Consider the following 27,610-nt stretch of genomic DNA (forward strand, 5'->3'; position numbering starts at 1 on the left):
TGAGGGAGAGTGGAACTTTGGTAATGGGTGTTTAGTTGATATTAAATCCCCTGCCAGTAGCAAAAGAGGAGCCTCTACCATTGGCCTTACTTTGATATCATGACTCAGGGGATTTGAACTTTCTTGGGCTTTATCATTTCTATAACTATTAAAGTCCTTATAGGTGCGTTCTAGCAAAGCAAATGATTAGACTCAAAACTGATTTACTGATGGATCAAGGTAAATTTATAGTGAATTGTGTGTGTGAGAGGGTGTAACAACAATTCAGCTAGCAGCAGCTGTTGAGGTGTAAGACCCAACAAGAACAGCAGCAAGAGCTGCCAGCATGGGTTCTTTGATCTGCTTTACTAAGGAAAGTAATGTTAATGGGGTTAACGATCTTAGTTTAATCCAACATACAAATATCATTCACTTAGTTCAGGAGGAAAAACCTGAGCATATACAGACAAATTAAAAACATACACAATATAAACAGACCAAATCACAATTCATAGTTACCAAGGAAGCATCACCATCTGGGTTCACAAGCTGGAGAGCTCTTAACAATGGCTAGCCCAGAGTCCCAAGCCACTCTTCCAGTGACTGAGAGCTCTGAGCAAACAACTTTATTCTCTCTTTTTATACAGTCCTTAGCCCTCATCTGATCAACTAGAATATCATCTGATTGACCAGAATTTAGGCACATACCATTGACTCTGGTCTGAGCAACTCCCTTTAGGGTCCTGAGGGCTTCACACCGACATTGGCTTATCACTTAGTAATTAGGGGTTTGGGGCCTACTTAGAAGCAAAAATCTAAACAGACCTCCCTTCCTTGCCCCCACCTGGAGCCCTACATGAAGCCTATTCAGATGGGCAGGGAAAGGTCTTTTCACTTACTGATTGCCTTTATCGGGGAGATCTAGCTAGTACCTGGGAGAATCCAGAAAGGTATTGTGTAAAAGGTGATGGTTGAGGGGAATTTTAAGGAAAAAAAAGTAATGTTCAGAGATAGAATTAAAGTTGCTTGTGCTTTTAGCCTGATGCAAAGGTGCAGAGATTAGAGCTTGGGTGAGAGAAACAGCAAGGAGGCTACATTGGCTTTACGAATTATGGAAAACGTCTGTGAAGGTGCTCTTTTTGGTGGCACATATACTAAAATTGGAACAATACAGAGAAGCTTCAAATGGCCCCTGTGCAAAGATGATATGCAAATTTGTGAAGTGTTTCTTATTCTGTGTTAAATGCTAAGAAAAAACTCTCTGAACAGGTAATTTAGGACCAGGATGTAAACAGCTTTAAAAACTTAAAAAGAACTTATTTTTTATCTGAGAGGCAATAGGGTAGCTTCTGGTTTTATTAACTAGAGGAGTGACAGGATTTAAACTTGTGCTTTAGAAAATATACTTTGTTAGCTGGGCAGAGATTTTAGGTGTGGAGATGAAATAGGAAAACATTGCAATAGTAGAAACAAGGGGGCAATGAAGTCCTGAACCTGAGTGGTGGCTGTGTAAGCAGAGATGTGAGAAATCTTGGGGAGATAAAAATAAGATTTGGCGATGGATGGGACATGTGGGAGGAGAGAGACAAGAATAACACTGAATAAGACCAAGACTACAAAAAAGAGGAAATGGAAGTATGGCCCAACTTGACAGAAATAGTAGAGTTTGAGTGAAAGTAGGGTTTCAAGGGGAAAATGATAGATTCTGTTTGACAAGTTGAGTTTGAAATATCAATTTAAAAAATCCAGTTTGAAATATCCAAAAGGCATTTGAAAATATGGGACTGGAGCACAAGAGAGACTAGGGCTGCATCTACATAGTTGTGGGAGTCATCTGCATAGGAACGATAAACCATAGGAAGTGATGAAGTCCCAAAATGAAAGAATGTGGAGAGATAATGGAAGAGGGGCTAGGACAAAGCCTTTCAGTACACTATGGTTAAGGAACATGATGTGAAAGATGAATCACTGAAGACTAAGAAGGAGCAGTCAGAAAAAGAACAAAGAACTACAAAGTAGACTTATAAAAATCCAGAGAGAAGGGTATATCCAAGAGGATAAGATAGCTATCAGTGGCAAATTCTGTAGGAAGGTTAAGAGGAAGATTAAAAAGAAGAAAAAGGCACCATAATTGGTAATAGAGAAATCATTAGTAACTTTAGAGAAAACGGTTTCAATTGAATGACAAGATCATAAGCCAGATTGCAAAAGCCCGAGGAGAGCCTGTGAGGAAAAGAAGTACATATAACATATATGGTTACTTCCCCCCCCCGCCCCCGCTTAGGAATTTGGTTATGAAATAATGATAATGTGAAGGGATATTGGTCTGCTGAAGTTTGTTCATTTTTAGTTTTTTTTTTCCTGGATGAGGGAGACCAGTAGGAAGTTAGGTAATACAGTAGATAGAAGGTTGAACCTTGACTCAGGAATCTTTGAATGAAAATTTAACCTTAAGCATTTATTAGCTGTGTGTCTCTGGGCAAGTCATTTACCTCTCAGTTTTGGTTTCCTCATCTGTAAAATGGGCATAATATTAGCACCTACCTCACAAAGTTATTGTGGGGATCAATGACATAATATATGAAAAATATTTTGCAAATATTTCAGCTTTATGTAAATGTTAGATATTATTATATGTTATTATTATTACTCAGAATGTTTCATACAGAAGGACAGGAACCATCAGATACAGAGAGAATGATTAAATAGGGTTATAGTTATGGGGGCAAGCTCCTGGGGTTTCTTCTCCATGAGAAGGGATGAGGTGGGATCAAGCTATGTAATTTGAAAATGTGATTATTGTGTGTAATGAGTGGATGTGAGCTTCGACAAGTTTCCTCTTTATCAGAAGCTGGAGCAAATGAGAAGAGAATAGAGCATGATGACATGTCATATCAAAAGGAATAGGAATCATTTGTCTCAAATATCCAAATGGCCTGGTTTGGAATGATATCTAAACTGGATGACCAATGGGAGAGCCAACGTTCTTGATATTCTCTGTCCTAAAATCCCCTAACTTCCCTCAAGGGTACCTTAATTATTCCAGTCAGCCATGTTCATAATATTGGAATTATCATTAGCTCTTCATCTCACTCATCCTCATGTCCAACTAGTTACCAAATCTTTTCATTTCTACTTCCACATTTTTTACATTATCTGTAGTGTCTGAGGAATTAATGGATGAATGAACTGAAAACAATTCTAGTCTAGTACTTTACCTAATAGATTATAATGCTTTCTAGTAGATATGTGATTGAAGATATGCCACAGATTTTCCTAACATTCAGGTCTGATCATATTCCCTACCTACTGAATGAACTCCAGTGACTCCCTATAGAGTCCAGGATAAAACACAAAATGCTCTGTCTGGCATTCAAAGTCCTTCATAACACAGCGCCTCCCCCTACCTTTCCAGTCTTCCCACATCTTACTTCCTGTCAGGTACTCTTCAATCCAGTTAATACTGGCCTCCTGATTGTTCCATGACTAAGACACTTCATCTATTGGTTCCAGGCATTTTCTACGGTTGTCTCCCATGCCTTGAATTCTTTCCTTCCTAATAGCCATCTACTGATTTCCCTGACTTCCTTTAAGCCACAACTAAAATCCCATCTTTTACAGGAAGTCTTTCACAACCTCTCTTAATTCTAGTGCCTTCCACCTGCCAATTATTTACTGTTTCTTTTGTGCTTAGCTTGCTTTGTATATATTTGTTTGCATGCTGTCTCCCCATACAATGTTTAAGGGTGAGAACTTTTGCATCTTTTGTATGCCTAGCACTTAGCCTGCGTCTGGTACATAGTAGGTGTTTAATAAACATTTACCAATTGATTGTCAAATAGCAGCCAATGGACTACCAAAGCAAACATTGATTGAGTTCCAGTGTCATTGGCCTGGAAGAAAAATAACCTTTGTTCCCCCCATATCTCTGGTTGATAAAGGCACTGCAGCTCTTTAGATCTCAGTTTTATTGTCATGAACGTCCACATTCCGTTTACTACTAACTAAAAGTAAGTCATGGACAGGACTTAAAACGGCAGGAGGCTAGGCAGCAGAGACTGCTTGGATAGCAATCCCTGAGGTTAAGAAGTAAGTAGGTACAACTTATGGAGGGAGGTATGACATCATGAGTCTTTAGACTATCATTATAGGTTTAGTCTACCATTACTTTGGATATTATTATCTATGATTAATAGAACTTCGGTGGTTAGTGAGCTTAGGTGGGCACTGGGGTATATTTTCTAGGTTTCTTGGTGAGAGCTCTGGCAATAGATTTGAAGGAATGTCATGCTTTGGAACTCTCTGAGACAAGTATGACATGAATGTCATTAATTCTATAGTGTTTATGAGAAAGTGTGGTTTGCATAGTAAATGGCTGTCAGATAACTGATGTGGTTATTAAGTATGGCTGACTTTACTTGCCCTTTTCTCTGAATGGATGTGCCTTGAGTTTCCTTTCTCAATAGCTCCAATTGATCTCATTTTCTGAATGAGAAAGGGTGAGGCATTTATCTAGTAAGAACTGAGTTTTATATCAGCACACATTATTTAAGAGCTTATTATTCACAAGATATAACACTAGGTGGTGGAGATACAAATATAACAAATAGTGTGGTCACTTTCCTGAAAGAGCATATGTTCTACCAAGGATGGTATGTCATAAAGACAGATTAATATAATACAGGAGTATGCAATGTAATTGGAGTAAAATAAAATAATTACATTTAAATTATTCAGTAAACCTTAGAAATTTTAACATCTTAAATTTTTTAATACATAATATAGTCTTTTACCACAGTCACTTGTTTTACATGATTTGGTATTGAGTTATCATCATTCTAACACATATTTTTAAATTCTTCCTGCTGAAACTACCCTTTTATCACATTTAGCTTACTTCTGATGAACAGGCCTTTTTCCCTCAAATCTAGCCTTGATTATAACCCATATGTTTAAATGTATGTGTAGTATGTATGCATAGGTTGCATGTGTATATATACACATATACATATGCATTAAGCAGATATATCTATGTGGATAAGAAGTGTTGGCAAGGGGTACATAACATATATATGAATGTAGAAATCATAAGCTATACTTAGGATACCCCTTGAGAGAACAGCAGAAGACATGTATGGCTTACATGTATGGCTTCACTCTTACCTAACTTGACTTGTCAATCATTAGTATTTCTTAAAGAAGGTAAATGCTCCTTGTATGAGTGCTGTATTTGAGAAACTTCTGGATTCATACCAAATGATTTGTGAGTTGCTGGCTCTGCAGAATCAAGTCCAAACAATAAGATAATTGTTTGGATTATATTGCAATAGAATTATATAGTTTACAAAGGTGGCTGTTATGTACAATGTGTGAAAGGATTTAGTGTAAGATGAATACAAACCACTTCCCCACCCCCAGACAACCTGAGACTCACAGACTCACCTTAGTGGCTCCTTATTCCATCTCAGTATGACAGAATTCCTCTTAATTGGAAGAAGAAGAAGAAGAAGAAGAAGAAGAAGAAGAAGAAGAAGAAGAAGAAGAAGAAGAAGAAGAAGAAGAAGAAGAAGAAGAAGAAGAAGAAGAAGAAGAAGAAGAAGAAGAAGAAGAAGAAGAAAGAAGGAGAAGAAGAAGAAGAAGAAGAAGAAGAAGAAGAAGAAGAAGAAGAAGAAGAAGAAGAAGAAGAAGAAGAAGAAGAAGAAGAAGAAGAAGAAGAAGAAAGAAGGAGAAGAAGAAGCCGACAACAACAACAGTGGCCATTGTTTTAGGTTTATCCCCTCAAGGGATATTTTGCAAGTTCTATGAACAAGATATGCATCTGGCTGAAGTTATCCTCAAATGTGTCATTCCTTCCAATTAAGAGGATTTACCTTCTTTAGGAAAAACTAATGATTGACAAAAGAAGACATCAAAATAGGAGTGGGGGTAGGGGGTAGAAGTCACTGAATTTAAAGATACTACATTATATCCAAAAATACATCAAATAAAGAGATTCTACCTAGTCCAAAAGTTTTTCAAAGGGGTTGAAAAAGGGTTCAATCGGGTGAATTCCTTGGCTTTTGAAGACCATTTATTTCCATCTTTTGCCTAAATTTCTTAATTTTTGTGATATAGCTTTAATATTTTAATACACTTTAATGTCCTCCAATAGTATTGTGTTTCATTGCAGGGAAACTCTCAGGAAATAGCTGTTGTGCTAGTTGCTGTCACTTTGGAAAAGGGACATAGGAATTCACTTTGTGCAGTTAGACTGTAATTCCATGGTATGTTTAAGTGGCAGCAATTATTCCAAGTGTTAAGGATATAAAGACACAACTAAAATCATTCTTTTCCATGAGGAACTTACATTCAACTGGGAGGAGAGAGAACTACATTTTACAGATATAGTAAGTCCTTTAACTACCCACAGATATTCTTTGACTGGTTTCAGTCCTTGAAACACATGCAGATATTCTCTACCTATTTCCAATCAAGCCATGTAGAAATTGTTGTTAAGCCAAATGAGTATTGTGATAAAGAAGATCCCAGGTACACTGGACAGTTACAAAGATCCAGATATCCCATCAGCAACTGGAATTGGTAGTAGAATCCACTTGAGGTAGTAGCAATGGCTACCAAAATAGTAGTAACTAATAACAGCAGAGGAGTAGTCTAAATCAGAAACAGATTGCTTGGTCCAGCAGCAGATTGATAAACCCTGTCTGAGTCATCTCTTCATCACAGGTGCCATGCCCTCTGAGGAGGAGTCAGTCCAGCAAAGCAAGGGGAGTGATTTTCTATTACCAATGTCACATACCTCAGAAATGTTCATGAGGTCTTTATGAGCAGAAAGACAGTTTTGGAATGTGAGTTCACCTAAAATCAGCGATTAAATAGTGATACCATGTGCTCATGTGCATATGGTGGACAGGAGGACGCTATGGCAACTACTTTTCCTTCACCCAGAAACTCAAAACAGTTATCTCTACTAAAATTTGCCAGGAACTAAAGACTGGGAATTGATCAGTTTGCATTTTTTACATACACTTTCAGGAACTCCTGAATCATAAGCTCTTCCAGCCACTTAATCAATTGGAAGACTTTTGTCATTTCATGATGCTGATCCCTGGGGTTCACCAAAGCTTCCACATGGTTGGATTAGAAGCAGAGAAATCTGCATATACATCAAGGAATGGCCATATCTGCACATGCTTCAACAATGGCCTCCCCAGCCCTGTTACACAGAAAAGTAAATAGAGCATGTGTACAAAGCAAACACAAAGAAATTTCAGCTCAGAGATGGTGGGGGTGGGGAATAAGTAAAAGCCTTGTGTAAAGAGGTTGCACTTGGGTTAAGTTTTAAATGAAACTGGGGATTCCAAGAGTCCAAGATGAGGTGGCTGTGAATTGTAAAGATGGGGGTTAGCTTATGCAAAGGCACAAAGATGGTGGATAGAATGGAAAGATGAGAATGGGTGATGGAAATGTTTAAGGAAAAAACATGTATGACAATTTGGCTAGAATATAGAGAGTATGAAACCAGACTATAGTTTCGTAACAGCTACATTATGAAGGACATTATAGGTGAAAATAGGAATTCTTGTTCTGCCCCAAAGGCAACAGGGAGCCACTGAAAGTCCTTGAGCAAATGAATAACATGAGCAGACTTGTACTTTAGGAAAATTATTTTGGTAGTTATATAGAAGATAAATTGGAGAAGAGAGTGATTAGAGTTAGGGAAGTCAATTTGAAAGTTATTTCATTAATCAAGGTGAAAGGTGATTAAGATCTTGACTCAGGTGGTAACCTAGGCTGGTGAGGGGAGAAACCAGGGCATATATGAAACCTATTATGGCAGAAGATTCTATAGTAACTAGTAACTAATTAAATACGGGGGATAGTTAAGGAGATGGAAAGGTTAAGAATGACTCTGAGGTTGAAGAATGTTGCTTCCATAAACAGAAGTAGGAAAGTTAGAGAGAGAGAGGTGAATTTGGGGGAAAGGTAGAGGTAATTTAATCATCGAGTTGTTACATTCGAGATACTTTTAGGACATCCATGTAGATATGTACAGCAGATAGTTGGTGATGCAGGAATGGATTTCAGGAAATAGTTTAGGCCTAGATATGTAGATATGGGAGTCATCTGCATAGAAATTATAATTAAGCCCACAGAAGCGGAGGAGATCAACTAGAAAGAAAATGCGTAGAAGAGAAGATGGCCTAGGGCAGAGCCCTGGAATATTAATGCACAATCTCAGCATGCAGGGACACAGGTATAGTTCACAGAAGTAAGGAGGGGTTCTTCTGTGTTCTGCCTTGCCCAGGTCTGCAATATTTTGTTCAGTTCTAAAAACCACAATGGAAGAAAGACATTGATAAGCTAGAAAATGTCCAGAAATGAAACAGAATGGTAAAAGGCCTTGAACCCTTATCATAGGAAGATTTGTTGAAGGAAATGTGGAAGTTTAGCCTGGACAACAGAAAACTGAGCGGTGTGGTAGCTGCCTTCACGTATTTGAAGGACTGTCATGTAGAAGAGGGATAGCTCAGTGGATAGCACACTAGGCCTGGGATCAGGAAGAATTAAGTTCAAAATCCAGCCTCAGACACCATCTGCGTGACCCTGGGCAAGTCACTTAAACCTGTTTGCTTTAGTTTCCTCATCTGTAAAATGAGCTGAAGAAGGACATGACGAACTACTCCAGTATCTCTGCCAAGAAACCCCGAAAGGGGTCACAAAGAGTCAGACACAACTGAAAAATGACTAAACAACAACATATAGAAGAGCGATTAGACTTGTTATATTTGGCCCCAGAGGAAGAACCAGGAAAAACAAGTTGCAGTTGTGAAAAAACAAGTTTAGGTTTGATGTCAGGAAAAACTTTTAACAATTAGAACTGTTCAAAAGTGGAATGAGTCAAGCATTTAATGACATGGGGAGAGTAGGGAGTGAGTTTAAAATCTCAGAAGTTTTTAAGTAGGGGTGGGATTACCACTTGTTGAACATGGAGCAGTGGTGATTCCTTTAGGATATTGGTTAGACTTGATAGTCACTGATTAGAACCCTTTCAATTTCCAAATTCTCTGCTTTTGCGACTCAGGAGACACAGCTTCTGCTCTAGATTCTGCCGCTGGCTAGCTGTGTGACCTTGGTCAAATTATTTCTTCTTTAGGCCTCTATTTCCCCATCCATAAATAGGCGGTTGGACTAGATGGTTTCTAAAGTTACGTAGAGCTAAAATACTCTGTGATTCTGAGACCCGTGTGAAATATTGGACTTTTATTTAAAGATACTTTTTGTACCAACGTACTCCTGACCACCAAAGTCCTCTTGTGGGTTTTCCTAAGTCAAAAAAGATTGTCATTTCTGTGATCTTCAAAGCATGTTAAAAGAGAAATATGGGTTATCGTTTGATCAAGATCATAAGCAGATCTGAGAGGAAAAGCTACTGAAGTGGATATCAGGGGTTTTGATTAGCGGCAAATGGGCAAATTTCAGAGCAACAGCTCAACGAGAAAGGCGATGGCTAAAAAAATGCTTCATTCTAGAATCATGACACAGAATAATAGATCTGGAGATAGCAGGGACCTCAGAGGCCACCTCCACTTTCCCCTCCACGGGGAAACCTAGGCCCAAGAAGGTTAAGGGACTTGCCTAACATCACTTAAGTAGTAAGTATAAGATGTGGGGTTATTCCTTTAAATGTGCAGTTGTGACACAAACGATTTAGAAGGCAACAGTTCAAGAAATCTGCGAAGTTCCACATAGTCAAACATGTTTGCTACGTGAAACAAATGGATTCTCTTCCATCTTTCAAGCACTAATGATTCTATTTGTTATTGGCTAGGAGCTGGAGATGAAAACAGATATAATGCTGAGCCTAATGTTTAATAGTCTTTCCTTTTAAAAAAAGGGCAATGTGGTGTAGTAGAGAACTACCCTCAAAATCAAGAGGATCAAGGTTCAAGTCCCACCCCTGACATATACTGACTATGTGACCACTTACCTTTACTGTCCTAGGCAATTATCCAATTCTCTTAGTTGCACAGCAGGTCAGTCAATAAGTATTAATTAATTGATAGAGGGAGTCTTATCAGAAACTCCCTATGAAATATCATGTTCAGTGCTCCCCCAAAGAGCAGAAGTGAAACATGACTAACATTCTCAAACCTATATTAAAGGACGTAATCCTATAGCATACTATTGACTTTATCAAATTATGAGTCAGTTTTCTGTTGTTACTTCTAAGTAAGGATTATCCTTGGGTTTTTTGGCTACTTAATTTGTTCTGGGCATTCTTCAATTTGACGTTTCTTCCAGGTTCCATTTCTTGTATGTTGACCAAGCCTGACCTCTTGAGGTTTTTGTTTTGCTAACTGGTGCTTCCGCTTGAGATCTCTGTTACTTCCTTCCACGGATATGCCTCTTCTCTGCCCTCTTGTAGTTATATGTGGTTGCCCCACATCTTGGTACCTTGGTTGATAACTCATCTGCCATTTCCAGGTCTGGAAATGGTAATGTAAACTCTTTGAAGGCATGGGCTAATTCTCCTCCCCTTCCCTTTTGCCCCTTCAATTCCCCTCCCTTCCCCTCTTTCTCTTTCCATTCCTTCCTTTTTCTTTATTCTTTTATTCTTTCCTCCCTTCCTTCATTCCTTCCTTTTCTTCCTTCCTTCCTTCCTTCCTTCCTTCCTTCCTTCCTTCCTTCCTTCCTTCCTTCCTTCCTTCCTTCCTTCCTTTCTTCCTTTCTCCCCCCCTCTTCCTTCCATCCTTTCTTTTGTTCTTTCTTCCTTTCCCCAGCATCTAGATCAGTTCCTGGTACACAGTAGTCACTTAAATGCTTATTAAATGATTGATTTCCAAGGTCAGAATATGGCTGAATGAGTTACCATTTGAACCCCGGTCCTCTGACTAGAAATCCAGTGATTTTTCATACTGTAGTCATGCACTTTTTCAAAAATGAGACTGATTGATTTCTTCCCCTTTTCTTGCTCTTTGACATCTTGAATATTTTAAAACTAAACTCATTACTCCTCAGTATTATACTAAGGTCATCATTTTCCTGGCCTACCCTAATCTATATCCATTGTCCTCAGTCTGCAGCTGATTTAGTGCTATTATTATCCTTTCCCCATTCCTGATTTCTCTCTCTTCAAATAATTTTTGATAACTTTTCCAACACTCTTTGCCTTTACTTTCTCACACTAAAATTAGGTTAGGCCTTCCTCTCCCCAATCAATGTCTGATAGGCATTCAGTTCAGAATGTGAAGTGTGTTTGTGGTAATCAGCCAGTTTGTAGGAATTAAAGCTTCACTCTAATCAACCCTGATTTTTTGTGGATTTATCTCAAATCAATAATCAAAATTACAGAAAAATCAAACCAGGTTGTTTACCCTAATGCTTACTTTTCAAGCTTAGGTAATGCTAGTTGAGGTAAGGAGCTCTTATCAGTACAGGCCTTTTTGCTGCTCTCTTTACTCTGCTGATAAACAGTAGGTTCCTGTACTTAGTGTTTACTGTCTGGCTACTTTCCTATGGTGGGGGCAGGGTATATCTAAAAGTGCCAGGGATTTCCAGTCAGTAGGATTGAAACATTTCCAGTAAAGGACTTATATAACTTAGATGTTAGTGTGATTAAACATCGCTGGAAAGGGGATCACAGACTTTTTGAACTTGAAGGAAGCTTCCAAAATAGAAAAAGCAGTAGACTCAGAGTTCACAGACCTATACTCTTGTCCTCATGCTGGAACTACCTAGCTGAGTGACCTGATCACTCTGGGTCTCCTTTATCTCATCCATGAGGGGAGGGAGCTGGACTGAGTGATCTTGAAGGAATTTTTTTCTCTCAAATACCATCATCCTAAGGTCCAATCCTTTCATTCTAAAAGAAAGGCTTTAAAAGATGAAGGTCAGAAGGGCTAAATAATTTAGCTGAGGTTGTACGCAGTTATTGCTTTTTTCTTTCACCACGAGTCAGTCTGGTAATCATAATAACAATGATTGTGATAATAAACAATACTAGTATTACTCATGATAAAGCTAGCATTTACATAGCACTTTAAAGTTTGCAACATGCTTTATTCATATTATCTGATATGATCCTTACAACAACTTTGGGAGGTAGGTATTGTTATCAACCCCATTTTAGAGATGAGGAAACTGAAGCAGATGAAAAGATTGAGTGACTACACCAGCACCCCCTAGCTAGTAAGTGTCTAAGGCAGGGTTTAAACTCAAGTCTTCCTGATCTCCAGGTCCAGTGGTTTTTCTATTGTGCCACCTAGTTGCCAGTCAAAATGTTATACCTTTTACCTTTTGAATATCAGTAATTGATTAAACCAAGGATCTGGTTCCTGCCACTAATGAAATAGTACACAGTCCATTTTGGAGAGGTATGTGAAAATTCTCTCTTATGTCATGGTTAAATAACATGGCCCCGTAGAGAACTTGGTATTACAAAATTAAAAAAAAAGAAATATTAATCTCTCTCCCACTGATCCAATGAGTGGAGGGGAAGGGACTTGTTTCTCCCTTCTCCAGTATTGTACCCCATCAAGTTACATTTTCAGAGTGCTTGCTAGGGTTCCTTAACAAAGTCTGAAAATAGAAACATGTGATTAAAAATATCATTTTCACTGTTTTTTTTTTCCTTCACTTGCTTGACCTATTCCAGTTTTCTGGTATAGAAATGTGGTGATTGAAATATTGGATTAAGTAAATATTGGCTCTTTTCTGTGGCTCTTTGCCATATGCACCTACACATAGTATGAGTAGGAAAAAATCACCTTTAAACAGACACATACACACACACATAGTATAACAGGATCATGAATTTAGAACTGAAAGGGACATCAAGTCATCAAGTCAAACCCTCTCATTTTACAGGTGAGGAAAATGAGGCCCAAGGAGTGAATGAATTTCCCAAGGTCAACTAGGCAGTAAGGTTCAGAGCTAGGAGTTGAACACAGGTCCTTTGACTACAAATTCAATGATATTTCCTTTGTAGCACTCATGAGACCAAATAAAATAATGTATGTACAAAGCTTTACAAATCTAAAGAGTGCTAAATTAATGTGTTATTATTGTTATTGTTGAGATTATATTTAAAAATTTGTATAAGGAACAATTCAGCGGAATGAACAATAACTCCCAAATAGTGTTTGACTACATTGCTTTTTCTTATTTTAAGAGAAGAAATAACTAACATTGTAATTAACCTTCAATAATGAATAACATAAGAAAATAATATATAACAACATAATCAATAACATTAATACAATATATAATAATATTAATATAACATAATAATTAATAGCATTGATAATTACCATTAATATTAGAACTAGAAGAGATCTTTGAAGGTCATGTAGTTCAACCCCCTCATTCTACAGATGAGGAAATGGAGGTCCAGAGAGCTTATGTGAGTTTTCCAAAGTCATGGAATTATTTAGCGGTTGAGCTTATGTGGATTCAAAACTAGACCTTCTGGCTTCTGTACCAGAATTGTCTTGCCTGTGCCCTGAGGCATTTGCATTCCACTTTGAAGATCACTGGTACAGCAATTCCTAGTGAGGAAACTCCCAGTATCTGTGCAAAGAAGTAACTTGTCTGTATCCTAGTCCTAGGAAAGTTTCCTGGGTCACTGAGATGTCAAACTGTCCACAGTGACATACTGGTAGGTGCCCAAATGACTTGAATCCAGATCTTCTTCACTCCAAGGCCAGATTTCTATCTATTGTCTCATACTGCCTCTTACCACAATGATGGTTTTGCCTATACAAATGGGAAAAATTAGATTGAATGGAAAAAAAATCTATTTGAATATGTGTTCTGAGTCATTAATCTGACCAAGTTACATTGAGAAAACTGATACAAACAGTTGTTGTTATATGAACTATGTTATTTACAATCCAACAAGCAGCTTTTCCATGCTGTGCAAACATATTCTGTTTTTTACATTGTGGTAATGTAAGTTATTCTTTATTAGAAAGTAATGAACCATGTAATAGTGAATTTCTGTTCACAAGACAATAAACAAATGTTTTGGGACTTGGCCATTAGGTTCTTAAGATTTCTGAATGTTCTAACTGGTTTCCTTCCAGACAAATGTTTCATTAAAGCCAAATAGTGGTTTCTAATGTATCAACTGGAGATTTTAATAGAAAAAACTTTTAAGATTTTAATATTACTTAATTGTAGTTGGAAGTGTTGGACTCACCTGACAGAAGCAACCATGAATGTAGGTTTGGGGACAAATATGGAAGAAGGAGAGGTATTGTCATAACATTGCTTTGAAATGTATTTTTAAATTATAAAAGCATCAAAAAGTATTGCTTTTAAAATGACTGAATGAATGACCATGTTGATTTCATCTATAAGCCAGTAATGTTTAACTAGTCCACCATTTTCTTCTCTTGCCAATAGTTCTAATTTATCTTAATGAAAACAGCTACTGACAAGGAACTCGTGCTAAGGATATTATAACTGAAATACAAATGGTATTCTTGTTAGATAAATAGACTGAATAAAATTCTACTGTTTTCAAAACAGAAGGACAACAACCTAACTCCTTACTGGGTAAGTACATTTGTGTTAGAATGGGCCTATTGCTTTTGCACACTTAAATAGCTCCCTTAGCTTCAGTTTTTATTTATTAGTTTAATTTTTGTGGTTCTTCTGTTTGTTTATTGTAGTATTTTTGTTTGGCTTTTTATTTGTTTCTGTGGGTTTCTGTTTTGTCGGTTTATTGTTTTTATATCGAGATGCATAAAGAAATCTCTTGGTAACTAAAGCCCACTAAGAGTATTATATTTGGACTTAAGGACAGTTTCCTGTCTATTTCATAACCTCATAGTTGAGGACCTTGGAGAAAATGTTCCCAGTACTTTGAAGTGCTCAGAACCCATAAAAATTGACTGCTTTTGAAATCAGAAGCATATCTAAACTAAATACTTTTAATTACCTTGGAAAGAAATGGCAGAATAGATTATGATAATGAGGAGCAATGTCTAATAATCTGACATAGTACTACATCAATATTTTATGGATTCATTATTTTCTCACTCTGGGCATCCCTGCTACTGATGTAAACAGTAAACTTTAGTATATAGGTTTTCTGAGTAGCTGTGCAAGAAAAAATTTGGGTCCCTTATAGGAGCCAGCCATTTGGTAATGAGTTCCTCTAAATCAAACAAAGCTAATCCTCAGAGGATTAGTTCAATCCTTCACTGAGCCCATAGTTAACCCCTGCTAGCTTAATTAGACCTGCCATTGCTTATACTGTGATGGTATGACCTTTGAATAAACAGGGTCACTTAGATACCACTGATGGTGCACCAGAATAGAACTTTATTGGAGGAACTGAGTGCTTTCTTAATTGGATGAATTTAAAAATAAATTTTGTATTTATCATTCATTGGACAAAAGAACTCTGTTATTCTCATTAGAAATGTGTGGAAATGTCCCATTTCTATTGTAAGGGAACTCTTTTTGGGCTCTTAAAGTATTTTCTTTTTCTTTCTTATATAAATAATTTCACAAATATAGTTTTGGCTACATTTGTCTTACTACCCTCAAAATGCAAAGATTGAGCAATTTAGCATATTTGTTAGACATATGAAACAGTAGTGTGTTTAATGATAAGATACTGGCAAAAAGTACTGATTTTCTATTGCTTCTACATTTCCTAGATTTTCTAACCCAATATTCCCTATATCAGTTGGCATGCAAGAAATACTGTCAATTAATTGTCCAATTAATTTGAGTTTTATGTGGCATTATGTAAGTATCCAATTCAACTTCAATGTTTGTTGAGGTTAATTTAACCAGAACTCTCCTGAAGTTAAATACCTCATAGAGGTATGGGGTAACAATTGATAACTTAATATTCAGTAGTTAGGAGTCTCATTGGGTACCATGGTCAAATAATTATCATCATCTGGTGGCCAAACTACAAGTGATGATCCCCTTTGTTAGAGCAGTAATGAGAAATTTTTACGCCTAGGGAAAATCGAGTTGAAGTGGCTGATGTGGAGGGACAAAGTCTTTTCCAGGTATAGCCATGCTGGGAGAAGGAATGGCTAAACCCCAACAGTGTGATACATATTCCTGCAATATAGTCCATGGTTTTTTGGTCATCTTGAGAATTCTAATACCGATGACATCACAGATCCATTGATTAAATCAATCAACAAATATTTATTAAGTACTTACTAATGTATCTACTTTCCTAAAGTATCTGTTTTTTGTAAATTAAATTTTTTATCAGCTAATATATTCTTTCTCTCCCTCTAACCCTATTGAATTGAGAATGAAAGAAAAACAAAACCCCTTTTATAAACAAACACAATTCTTCATTGTTCATGCCAAATACATATGAAGATACATATTAGTATAGCTATAGATATTAAGAGGTTTTGGGGTGGAGGGGAGAGAGCTCACCATATTTCTGCTGTTTTGCCATCTTGGCTCACCCCATACGTCATACTTGACATGTTGAAGGAAGTTGTGTTCCTTAGCTGAAGCAAGTGACAAGATTTGAGGCAATAAAATAGCTAAGTGACTTTTAACACCAAGTGGTCAATTTTCTCACTTAATCAGAGTTCATCTTTCAATCTAACAGTATATGAATGCAACCTAAGACTACAGTGGATAATTTTCATTGCCATTGCAATGAACACTTACTAAGCTCCTCCTGTGTACCAGCCACTGTTCTAAGTTCTGAGGATAAAAATACTTGCAAAAAAGTCAGTCTCTCCTTTCAAGAAACTTAAATTCTAACAAAAGAACACAGTCAACAAAAGGGAGCTGAAAAGTGGGGGTAGGGGGCAAGAGAATGGGATAAATGAAGGTACATGTAAGGAGGCATGGTGTTTAAGTCCAGAAAATCAGAAATGCAGCTGGGAGGGAATGAAAGACCTTCCCTGAAATGGAGCTGGAGGAAAACACTAAGGGCAGAAGGGCCAAGAATGGTGGATGGATTTTCCAGGGTGAGGATGCCCCAGTCTCTGAGGAAGGTCCTAGGGTGAGACTGCAGTGAAGGCATGGTGGTGAAGTCTGGAAATTTCAGTAGTACAGTTGGGAAGAGAAATGGAATATACATGCCTTGATGGGAGATAAAGGTCTTGATTTTATTTAATTCTGACACACTCATCTCATAAGAGGCTTAACCCATGTCTTCAACAATAGTGAAAATGAGGAGTCATAGGATGGAAGTTGGTGATTTTTTTTCCAAAATGGGAAACAACTGATTGAGGTGGAGTGTGGTGGTGGGAGATAGTGAAGACTTGGTGATTTTATCCTTGCATTCAGATGGATCTGAAAGTATACTCTGATGGAGAGTTTACAAGTTTGCACACAAGTAGCCCTAGTACTAACTTGTGCTATAAGATTATAGAATCACTGAGTCATGGATTTAGAGCAGGAAAGCATTGTAAAGGCCATCTATTCCAATCTCTTCCCACCTATTTTACAGATAAGGAAACTGAGGCTCAGTAGCTTGCTCAAGGTTACACAGCTAGTGAATAACACAGTTAAGATCTTGAGCGAGTGACTAACCATACTTCTTCCTCAGCTTCTCTCTATATACAATGTGAACATTAGAATAATATCTATTTTTCCGTGTTCTAGAAATATTTTCAGAGAAAATGCAACATACATGAGAATAATGTGAGTTCTTTAGAAAGAAGTGCTATATGAATCCAAGATAGAAGAGTTACTTCACAATTCATTAGTGATATTTCAGTAGAATTTCAATTCCTTGAGGGCATGAGTTGTTTTTATGTTGTTTTTTAAAACATTTCTTCCCTCACTCAAATTGAAGTCAACTGCAAGTCATGTCATCATTTCCCTGATGTCATGGTGTTCTTCAAGAATGAAGTACAAACACACACAATTCTCAATTCCTAGCATATAATAAGTGCTTAACCAATGCTAGTTGAATTGAATTTAATTAAATTTAGGAAAAGAGTACTATATAATAACAAACATTTGCTTGATAATACATTTTAATATTTATAATTATATTCTTAATTAGAAATGTGGATTAGAAATTAGAAAATGAGTTATTTGAAATAATAAATTTGTAACTACTTTTGGGAAAATGTTTGTTTCCCTCAGATCTAACTAGTTTTTCAGAAAAAAATGAAAGTCAACCAGCAGAATTATCTATCTTAATTCAATAAGAAGACAAGTTGCAATTTATTCAATAAACAGAAGGTTGGCTATTTGGATTTCAAAAGAGTGGGTAAATAATGGAAAATGATGAAAGGGAGATAACACTCATCCTTTGGAAATGAAGTGATTCCCCTAGTCTGTTCATTGGAAATACCCTTAAAATAGAGCCTAGTTTGCTTTCCGTGTCTCATCTGGCATTTCAGCCAAGTGACTTCCACTAATGTAGAATTTATAAAAGCTAAAATAATTCTGTGGGAGTTGTTATTAAGATTGACATGTAGTAGCAAAGAATCTTGAGAGCTGCCTGGAGTTTGGGAGGTGAAGATTGTTTTCCTTTTGTGTTCTGACCTCTACATCAAAACAAAGGTTTCAGAATAAGGAAATCATGACACTCCTAAAGATAATGTCATTTGAGGAAGGGAGCAGGGGGAACATAATTGCAGCTCAATTCTCCCATCTTCTACTCATTCCCCATGTGCCTGGCCAAAGCAAAGAAAGATGATCCCAGCCAAGAACAGTTCTTTAGAGGTTACAAAAGTATCTGTTGGGAGAGGGGGTTGGGGAAGGGAAAGGACAGAGAATGGTCATTAAGCATAACAGGGGAGATCCATAGTTTGGAACCTGCTTGGTTTTCTGCCCTCACAGAGCGGATAAACTAATCCAGAAATCTCTGTTACCTAATAAGGCATGACAAAAATATTAGTAGTAGGCAAAAAAATATCATGTGAAAGTGCTAGGTAAAAGGTATTGCTGGTTTTCTCTCATAGGGCCAGTCTAGAAGCCCAGCAGGGAGCATGGCTCCTGGGCCCCCAGTGGCCCCTGTCCCCCAGGAATCAGTGACCTTCCAGGACATGGCCATGGACTTCTCCTTAGAAGAGTGGGAACAGCTGGGCCCTTCTCAGAAGGAGCTGTATTGGAAGGTGATGTTGGAGAACTACAGGAACCTCATCAGCCTGGGCCTGGCCATTTCCAACCCAGACCTGATCTGCAAGTTGGAGAGAGGGAAAGCCCTTTGGATGCCAGAGGGAGATGTCCCCCAGTGCAGCTGTGCACATTCAGAGGTTATCCTTGAACTCAAGAAGTCAGCTTCAAAACTTGGCACTTCTTCAGAAGAATCATCAACTAAACAGCTCACAAAGGATGATCTCTGTTTCTTCAAGTGGGAAGAAGCTTCAGAGCCTAGTGCCAGATTAAAAAGGAACTAGTGATGAGGAGATCCAGTCTAGGCAGGTAGAAGTCCTCCTAAGGAAAATTCCTAACAAAGTGAGAGGCCATGAAAAAAACAAACATGGCTTAATTTTCAGTCTAGGGCCAATGCTTTTTCTTCAATGGACGGTGTTTGTAGGAAAGAGTTCTCTGTAAATATGATCCCCAGAACAGGCATTTCAGAGTCTACTCAGAACTATATAAATGTAACAGAATCTGCTCCAGGAAGCGATATCCTAGGTAATGCATGTGTCATATATTTACATTATAATATCCTTCTGGTTATCTTGGGATGTGTTATTAAAAGAAACAATGTAATGAACATGAGAACCCTTTTAATTCACCTGTCACATCTCACAGAGTTCGTACTGGAGAGAAACTCCATAAATGTGATGAATATGGGAAGGCTTTGCCTTCCTTGAGCCTTTGTTCACAACTGACTGCACATCATAGAATTCATAACAGAAAGAAACCGTATAGGTGTGATGAATGTGGGAAGGCCTTTATTCAGTGCTCACATCATGATGTACACCAGAGAAATCATACTGGAGAAAAACCTTATAAATGTAAAGAATGTGGGAAGATCTTTAGATGGATCACAGGACTTACTCAGCATCAGAGAATCCATGGTGGAGAGAAACTTTATGAATGCAATGAGTATGGGAAGGTCCTCACACAGAGCTCACAATGTATTCAACATCAGAAAATTCATACTGAAGAGAATCATTATGAACGTAAAGAATGTGAGAAAGTCTTCAGCCAGAGGTCTCAACTCATTATACATCAGAGAATTCATACTGGATAGAAAATATGAATGTTGGAAGGTCTTCAAATGGCACTCACACCTTACTAAGCACCAGAGAATTCACCCTGGAGAGAAACCTTATGAATGTGGTGAATGTGGGAAAGCCTTCAGTTTCAGAAGAGACCTTCCCGTACATCAGAGAGTACAGTACATACTGGAGAAAAACCATAAATGTAATGAATGTGGGGAGGCTTTAAGACAGATCTCTCATTTTAAAGTACATCAGACAATTCATACTAGAAAGAAGTTGTATAAATGTAATGAATGTAGAAAGACCTTTAGGTAGAGATTAGAATGTACTCTCCATTAGAAATCTCATATGGGTGAAAAACCTTATGAATTTGATAAACGTGGGAATGTTTTTACACAGAGCTCACAATATACTCAGCATCAAAGAATTCATGCTAGGGAGAGGCATTATAAATGTAAAGAATGTGAGAAAGTCTTCAGCTAGAAGTCTCAACTCATTCGTACTGGAGAGAAAATTTACGAATGCAGTGAATGTAGGAAGGTCTTCATGTACCATTCATACCTTATTCAGCATCAGAGAATTCAACACCAGAGAGAAACATCATGAGTGTGATAAATGTGGGAAAGCCTTCAGTTTCAGAACAGTCCTTACTGTATATCAGAGAGTGCATTCTAGAGGAAAACCATATAAATGTAATGAATGTGGGAAGGCTTTCAAACAGAGTTTGTAGTTTAATGTACAACAGATAATTCATAAGAGAGAGAAATCTTATGAATGTAATGAATGTGGAAAGACCTTCAGATGGAAGTCAGAACTTATTCTACATCAGAGAATTCATATTGATGAGAAACCTCATGAATGTAATAAGTGTGGGGATGCCTTCAGCCAGAGGTCAAAACTTACTCTTCATCGGAGGATTCACGCTAGAGAGAAATGTTAAAAAAGAATGTAAAGACTAAAGAGGTTGTGAAGGACAGCACCACATTTACAGTATATCAGGTGCTTCTCAGAACCACTGAATATCAGTGTTGGAAGGTCTACCCAGCACACTGCATCTAGTCCTCTTTTGCTTGTTCCTGGAACTCAGCGTGTGAGTCATCCTCTCTCTAAGGCATCTGCAGTCTCTCTCCCCTGACTCTTTTCCAACTCTCTAAAAATATTTAATCATAGGGTTCTAAGTGTAGAACTGGAATTTACCTCAGACCTTTAAGTTCAACCCTTCATTTTACACATGAAGAACCTGAGGACTGTGAACATCAAGTGACTTGCCCAAGTTACACAGATCTTAAAAAAAGCTACTGTTTTCCCTCTACCCATGGTTTCTATTCCAACTGGTCTCCTCAAGCTTCTCTAACTGTTGTCAGACCTCCTAATTAACAAATAAAAGAGATTTTTGTTTGATCCTTATAAAAAGGTATTGTTGGTACAGGCTTCATGGGAAGGTGGCTTTAGAATTGGTTTTTAAGGGATGGGGAGTGATTCTATAAGTAAAAAGAAGGAGCAGTGTGTGAATTAAGGCTGAAAGGGGCATTTCATGTGTGGAGAGCAGGAAGTTTATTGCAGGGGATAGTATGTTGGACTTGGATCAGTAAGACCCAAGTTCAAATTCTGCCTGAGACATTTGCTAGCTATGAGAATATAAACAGGTGACTTATCCTTTCAGCCTCAGTTTTCCCATCTGTAATATAGGGATAACAGTAGCATTTACCTCCCGGGACTGATAAGAAGACCTGATGAGATAGCATTTATAAAGTGCTTTGTAAACACTGAAGTTCTATATAAATGCTAGCTATTACTAATATTGTTGTTATTAAAATTATTGTTGTTATGGTACAATTCAATTGAACCATAGAATGGGTAGAGGAAACTAATATACAACCAAGTTGGAATGTAGGCTACTATCAGACAGAAGAGCACTTTAAATGCTAGACAAGGGGTTAAGCATTACTCAGTGGGCAAGGGATAATTCCTGAGATTTCTTAGAAGAGCAATGATATGACCAATCTATGCATAAGAAAGATTTTCCAAGCAACAGCAAGAAGAATGAATTGGAAGGAAGGGGGAGTGGAAGGTGGAAGATCTGTAAAGAAGTTAATATTCTGGGAGAGGACAATGAAGTTCTGTATCAGGGTAGTGATAGGATGAATTAATAGTGAGGGAAGTGACTGTGAGAGGCAGTGCCAACAGGGCTTCATAATTGATAGGACGTGTGAGGTAAGGGAGAAAGAAGTGCAAATATAATCCTTATATTATAAATATGGCAGATGAAGTGAACAGTGGTACATGGACAAAAAATGTTCAAGTCAGAAGGAGAAGGTTCAGGGAAAGAAAACGATAATAAATTTAGTCCGCGCCATATAGACTGTGAAATTCTAAAGGGATCTCTAGGTAGAGCTTTGCCAAAAGCAGCTTCAGGTGAGGGTCTGGAGTTCAGAAGAGAGATGAAAACTTGAAATGTAGATTTGTGAATCATCTACATTGAGTTAATAACTAAAGTTACAGGAGTAAGTGGGATAACAAAAGGAGGGTGTGTGGAGCAATGGAAGAGGACAAAGAATTAATACTTAAGGAACACCCACATTAAAGGATGACATAAAGGATATGAAGCCAGCAAATGACTCTGTGAAGAGCTAGATCAGGTGGTAGGAGAACCATGAGAGTATACTGTCTCTGAATTCCAGGAATAAATGATTTTTCAGTAAACATTTATGTCCTGACTGACTAATTGTGAGTGGCTGGCAATATCAAAATCTCTTTGTCTTTGCTGTACCTGAGCTTTCCTCATCGCAGCATCTTGAAATCCCTCATTTCTTTCAAGATTCAATTTTAAAACCATCTTCATAAAGGCTTTTCTAAACATGTCCAGCTCGCAGTGCCTCCTGGCCCTTACAAAAATATTACATGGAAATACATACTTGGTATGTATTTTATGGGGCGGCTGTGTGGGACAGTGGATAGAGTACCAGGCCTAAAGTCGGGAAGACTCATCTTCCTGAGTTCAAATCTTGCCTCAGACACTTATTGGCTGTGTGACCCTGGGTAAGTCATTTAACCCTGTTTGTATCAGTTTATCATCTACAAAATGAGCTGGAGAAGGAAATGACGAACCACTCCAAGATCTTTGCCACAAAAAAACCCAGGTGAAGTCATGAAGAGTCAGACACAATGGAAAAGACTGAAAAACAAATGTATTTTGTATATACCCATATGTGTAGACATTTTTTCTCTCATTAGATTGTAAGTTCTTTGAGGTCAGGAATTGTTTCATTTTTGTCTTTGTATTTCCAGTACTTAGCACAATAGCTAACATATAGTAGGTACCTAATTAATGCCTGTTGATTGAACAATTGATTATCAGGGCTGAATAATGGCCATTGAACTTGGCAGTTAGGAAATGATGACTTCTGAGAAGCAATTTCGTTAGGATTATGGAAACAGAAGTCTAGCAGCGAGGGGCTGAAGGGAAAGTGGATAGTGAGGAAGTGAAGGCTTTGAGCATGGATAGTATTTCAAAAAGTTTAATAGTACTAAATGGTACTAAAGCAATAGTAGCTGGATGCGGTAGAAGGGTACAGGGAAGGCTGTTTTTGAGGCCTAGAGAGAGCTGAGTAGAGCTGTAGGCAAAGGGGAAGGAACCAATGCAGTGGGAGAGATTGAAGATACATGAGAGAGAATAGATGACTGCTGCATTCAGATCTTGAAAGAGTCAAGGGGTAATAGGTTCAAAAACATGAGTAGAGGGATTCACCATTTTTTCTACAACTGGAAAGGTAGCCTATTTGCATAATAATACTAAGTCTTAAGGAATGAAGTTTCAAGAATGGTTGGAGGATTGCACACTGAAAATATCACATCTTTTCCATGAAGCTGGAGATGTTATCTGCTATTAATAGAAGGATGAGATGTAGTTGAACCTGAAGGGAAGATGAGAGCAAAAAAAGGTTTAGAACAATTGTTATGGCAAGTGAAGCTGGAAATTGATTTTTTTAAAAAGAATATTGAAGGATTCTTAGTTTAGTAATGGAAGGAGCTTTAGATATGGAAGTAAAAGATGAATTCTGATTCAATCTCTTTCACTTATTTGTTGGATGATTCTGAGCAAATCATTTGACTTATGTGAACCCCTGTCTTTACCAATTCAGGATGAAGGGTTTTTCCTAGATGATCTCTATGATACTTTCTAGTTTTATCTTTCTTTGATTAGCCAAGGTTATATTATATAAATATGTAGTTGGTATTCACATAAATTTATTGATTCTTCTCTAACACTCCACAGCTCTGGAACAGAAGGAGAGAAATCAGTTGAAGATAAAGAATACAAATGTGGCAATGGTGGGAAGTAGGAGGCACATAGGAGTCTCAAGTGGCAGCTAGTGATACATTTAAGTGTCAAACCAGGAGGTCAAGGTTGGATATGGAGAGAAATGAAGCTATAATGGTAAAGAACTTGGACTAGATGGCCACTGCAGTTTCAGCTCTGAAAATCTGTAATTTCTTTAGATTACTAACAAAAAAAACACAAAGAAAAATAATAAAAAGTGAAATTCCAGTCATATTGACTACAGTCACAAAACTCTGGGAGCTAGTCCCACCATGATACATGTAAGGTTTTAAAAAAACCTGTTAAATCATTTTTACATAAATAAAGATTTAAATAATGGGAAAGATATTTATTGTTCATGGTTGGACTGTGGCAACATAATATAAATGACAATATCTTCTAAATTAATTCAATGATTTAGTGTTAACTCAATCAGACAATCAGAAGTTAGTTTATAGAATTTAAATTTTTCATTTGGAGAAATGTTGATTCTCAGATGAAATAATGAGAAAAAAAGGCATGAAGAGGGGCTCATATTACCACATACCAAACTATTACAAAATAGCAACTGACAAAACTATTTGTGTTGGTTAAATATTCAAAAAGCAAATCAGAACTGCCTAATTATGTGTGATTGGTTTCATCCCTTCCTTTTCCTAAGTTTTATATCATCTCCAGATGACATTAGTTAAGTTCCCTGATAAAACATATTTCCCAAGTTTCATGAGATGCAATTTGTTCCTAGCCAATAGCCCATTATTCTTGTATTTTGACCTAAGGTTCTAGAAAACCAAATCTCGTGCCACTGTTTTATTGGACATACCTCCTACCTTTTCTCACATCTTAATCTTTAATCAGATGAAAGTATGTGTCCCTGATCTTGTTGCCTTCTCAGGACTTCATATAACCTTTTGGATGTTCTAGGCTCCTTCTGGTTGCAACTCAGAAGTAGGCAGTGGTGTCGTCAGGTTTGAAGTCTTTGGAGGCTCTCCATTGTATCCAAGATTTATGCCATTGGAAAACAGGTCTTTTAGATTCAAGACAGCTAGGGGGCACAGTGAAAGAGCAGTAGACCTAAGGAAGAGCCAAGGCCAACACTTACTAATTGCGTGACCCTGCACACTTACTTTTTGTTTGCTTTTGTTTCTTTCCTCATCTCTAAAATGGGAATAATAAAAGCAACTCGTCCTCAGAGTTGTAAGAATCAACTTTTGTAAAGCACTTTGCAAACCTTAAAGTACCCTCTAATGTTAGCCATTACTGTTAAATCATTCATGTGAGATTGACATACTTGATCCTTCAGCTAGGAGTTGCTAACTACCATCTAGTCTTATTTGCTTAATAAGTCATCCGGGATACTTATGGCTCTTCAGCATTTTTCTTTGAAGCATAAAAATTGCTTCTTCCTTAAAAGGCACAGTTGATATCCCCTCCCTGTGGAAAACAAGCCTCATTCATGCTATACAGCCCCAGAGACTCAGGCATACTTTCTTTTCTTTCCTTTTTTTATCTCATCAACATCCCATTTTTTAACCACACAGCCTCTTGATTCTGGTTTGAAGTTGCTTTCACCTTCCCTCTCTTTTTCTTCTTTTCTTCTCTATGGATTTTTTTTCTCTTATTTTATTATCTATTTGAGGCAGAGGTGGGGAACCTGTTGCCTGAAGGCCACATGTAGCCTTCTGGGTCCTTGGACACAGTCTTTTGCCTGAGCCCAAGTTTTGCAGAACAAATTCTGTTATTAGGGGGATTTGTTCTGTGAAATTTGGATTCAGTCAGAGGGCCACAACCAAGGACTTAAAAGACCATATGTGGCCTCAAAGCCACAGGTTCCCCACCCCTCATAAGGAATACGTTATCTTCCTTGATTGCCCGGGACCAGAAATGTTTGCTTCCAAACTTTAACTTTCTCCTCCATCACAGAAACCATCTGAGAAAGTTCAGCTAATATTTAGTATATATAACCTTGCGTATTAGTGATGATGATGATAACCTCTATGAGAAAAAACATTTAAAGCAATTAACAGCCTCATAGTACTAGTCTTCATATACATTTTTTTGGGAATAGTAAAATGAACATTGGATATGGAATGCATATGGACAAAAAGCAATACAACATTAACAAAACTCAGAGCCCATCACCCCCAGTTAGCTATAAAAATTAATATTTCCTCATCCAAAAATAGAAATACAATTTATAGATGTTCTCAGATTACATTTATAATACAGGTTAAAAACTTATAGAATTCATGCTGGAACAAATAGTAACCACTCAACAGAGTAATGATGAAAACTTAAAATAGGCATCTTACTAAATTTTTCAAATGTAAGCAATATTGTTTGACCTCTGGTTCTAACTTATGAAATGGCAAAGATCCAAAAAGTGCAACATTAAAAGATCTTCCATGAGTAATTTCCACATGAATTCAACTAACAATATGCTGACTATGGAGCAGCACACAAATAACTGATGCATAAGTACTTTTTTACAGAACTGGAAGGGTTTATGAGAGCAATACAAGGCCAGGTCATTGCTACTAGAAATTACAGAAAGGCCACCCTTAGGGAGCCCAGAGTTATTGTTAGTCAATGCAGATTTTCCAAGGAAATGGTAGAAAACAGAGACCACTGTGGGATGCAAAAATTTAGCGCTTAGTAAATACCCAGAAAGACAAAGTCAAGTGGCAAGAAGTATGCGTTAGAAGCTTGCTTCCCTTCATAAATATACAGGCAACAAATCCCTATATATCTTAGGAAGTTGGCCGTAACTGGAGAATGGAGGCCGGCCCTGGGGAGCCACTGGATTTGTGTTAATGTTGCTGTTGTATTGGAGACCAGTTTTAGCCCATTCAGCTTGAAATTAAATTTGAGGCTTGGGGGTCAGGGGTAAGGAGAATAGTGTCAGAGTTTACACCTGAGCTTTAACTCCCTTCAGGTTACTTTTATGAGTTGCTGACTTGGTGACCACATAAAGGAAAAGTATTCTATCTCTTATTGCATTTGAAGTGTTTTCTCTTAATGCTTAATTAGTGAAATTGGTTTTAATTACATCTTATGATCCATGAGTGCCTCTTATTGCATTTGAACCTTTGGTCCTGAAATTACTGGACTTGCCTAGCTTATGCTTGACCTAGACTACCATATTCTAAATCCAAACCCCGAAATATATATG

The 27,610-nt window shown here is 37.5% G+C and overlaps 1 protein-coding gene and 1 non-coding gene across 4 annotated transcripts; both read left to right on the forward strand.

The window, feature by feature from the left end:
* Positions 1–1,109: 1,109 nt before the first annotated feature.
* LOC118835030 lies at positions 1,110–1,216 on the forward strand. Its single transcript, XR_005009395.1, has one exon. It is a non-coding gene; the product is annotated as a U6 spliceosomal RNA (small nuclear RNA).
* Positions 1,217–3,959: 2,743 nt separating this feature from the next.
* LOC118843345 (zinc finger protein 90-like) lies at positions 3,960–21,676 on the forward strand. Of its 3 annotated transcripts, none has more exons than XR_005009911.1 (2): positions 3,960–3,989; positions 18,903–21,676. XR_005009911.1 is itself a non-coding variant. In XM_036750949.1 (2 exons), exons 1-2 carry the CDS (start codon positions 15,685–15,687, stop codon positions 19,338–19,340), a joined length of 495 nt encoding a protein of 164 aa, XP_036606844.1. In that variant the 5' UTR covers positions 15,676–15,684; the 3' UTR covers positions 19,341–21,676. The 3 variants fall into 3 exon arrangements, 1 of the variants encoding a protein (XP_036606844.1); XR_005009910.1 differs by having other exon boundaries at positions 3,976–4,068; XM_036750949.1 differs by lacking the exon at positions 3,960–3,989 and adding an exon at positions 15,676–15,741.
* The last annotated feature ends 5,934 nt before the right edge of the window (positions 21,677–27,610 follow it).

Source organism: Trichosurus vulpecula, chromosome 1 (assembly GCF_011100635.1).
Source record: "Trichosurus vulpecula isolate mTriVul1 chromosome 1, mTriVul1.pri, whole genome shotgun sequence".
In the NCBI taxonomy this organism is placed as follows: domain Eukaryota; kingdom Metazoa; phylum Chordata; class Mammalia; order Diprotodontia; family Phalangeridae; genus Trichosurus; species Trichosurus vulpecula.

What these genes read in the sequence shown, in the direction of transcription:
- LOC118843345 (XM_036750949.1), top strand. Translation starts at nt 15,685, where the DNA reads ATGCAAGAAATACTGTCAATTAATTGTCCAATTAATTTGAGTTTTATG. An exon ending in TGAGTTTTATGTGGCATTAT is followed by an intron (nt 15,742 to 18,902) that starts GTAAGTATCCAA and finishes TTTCTCTCATAG; the next exon opens with GGCCAGTCTAGAAGCCCAGC.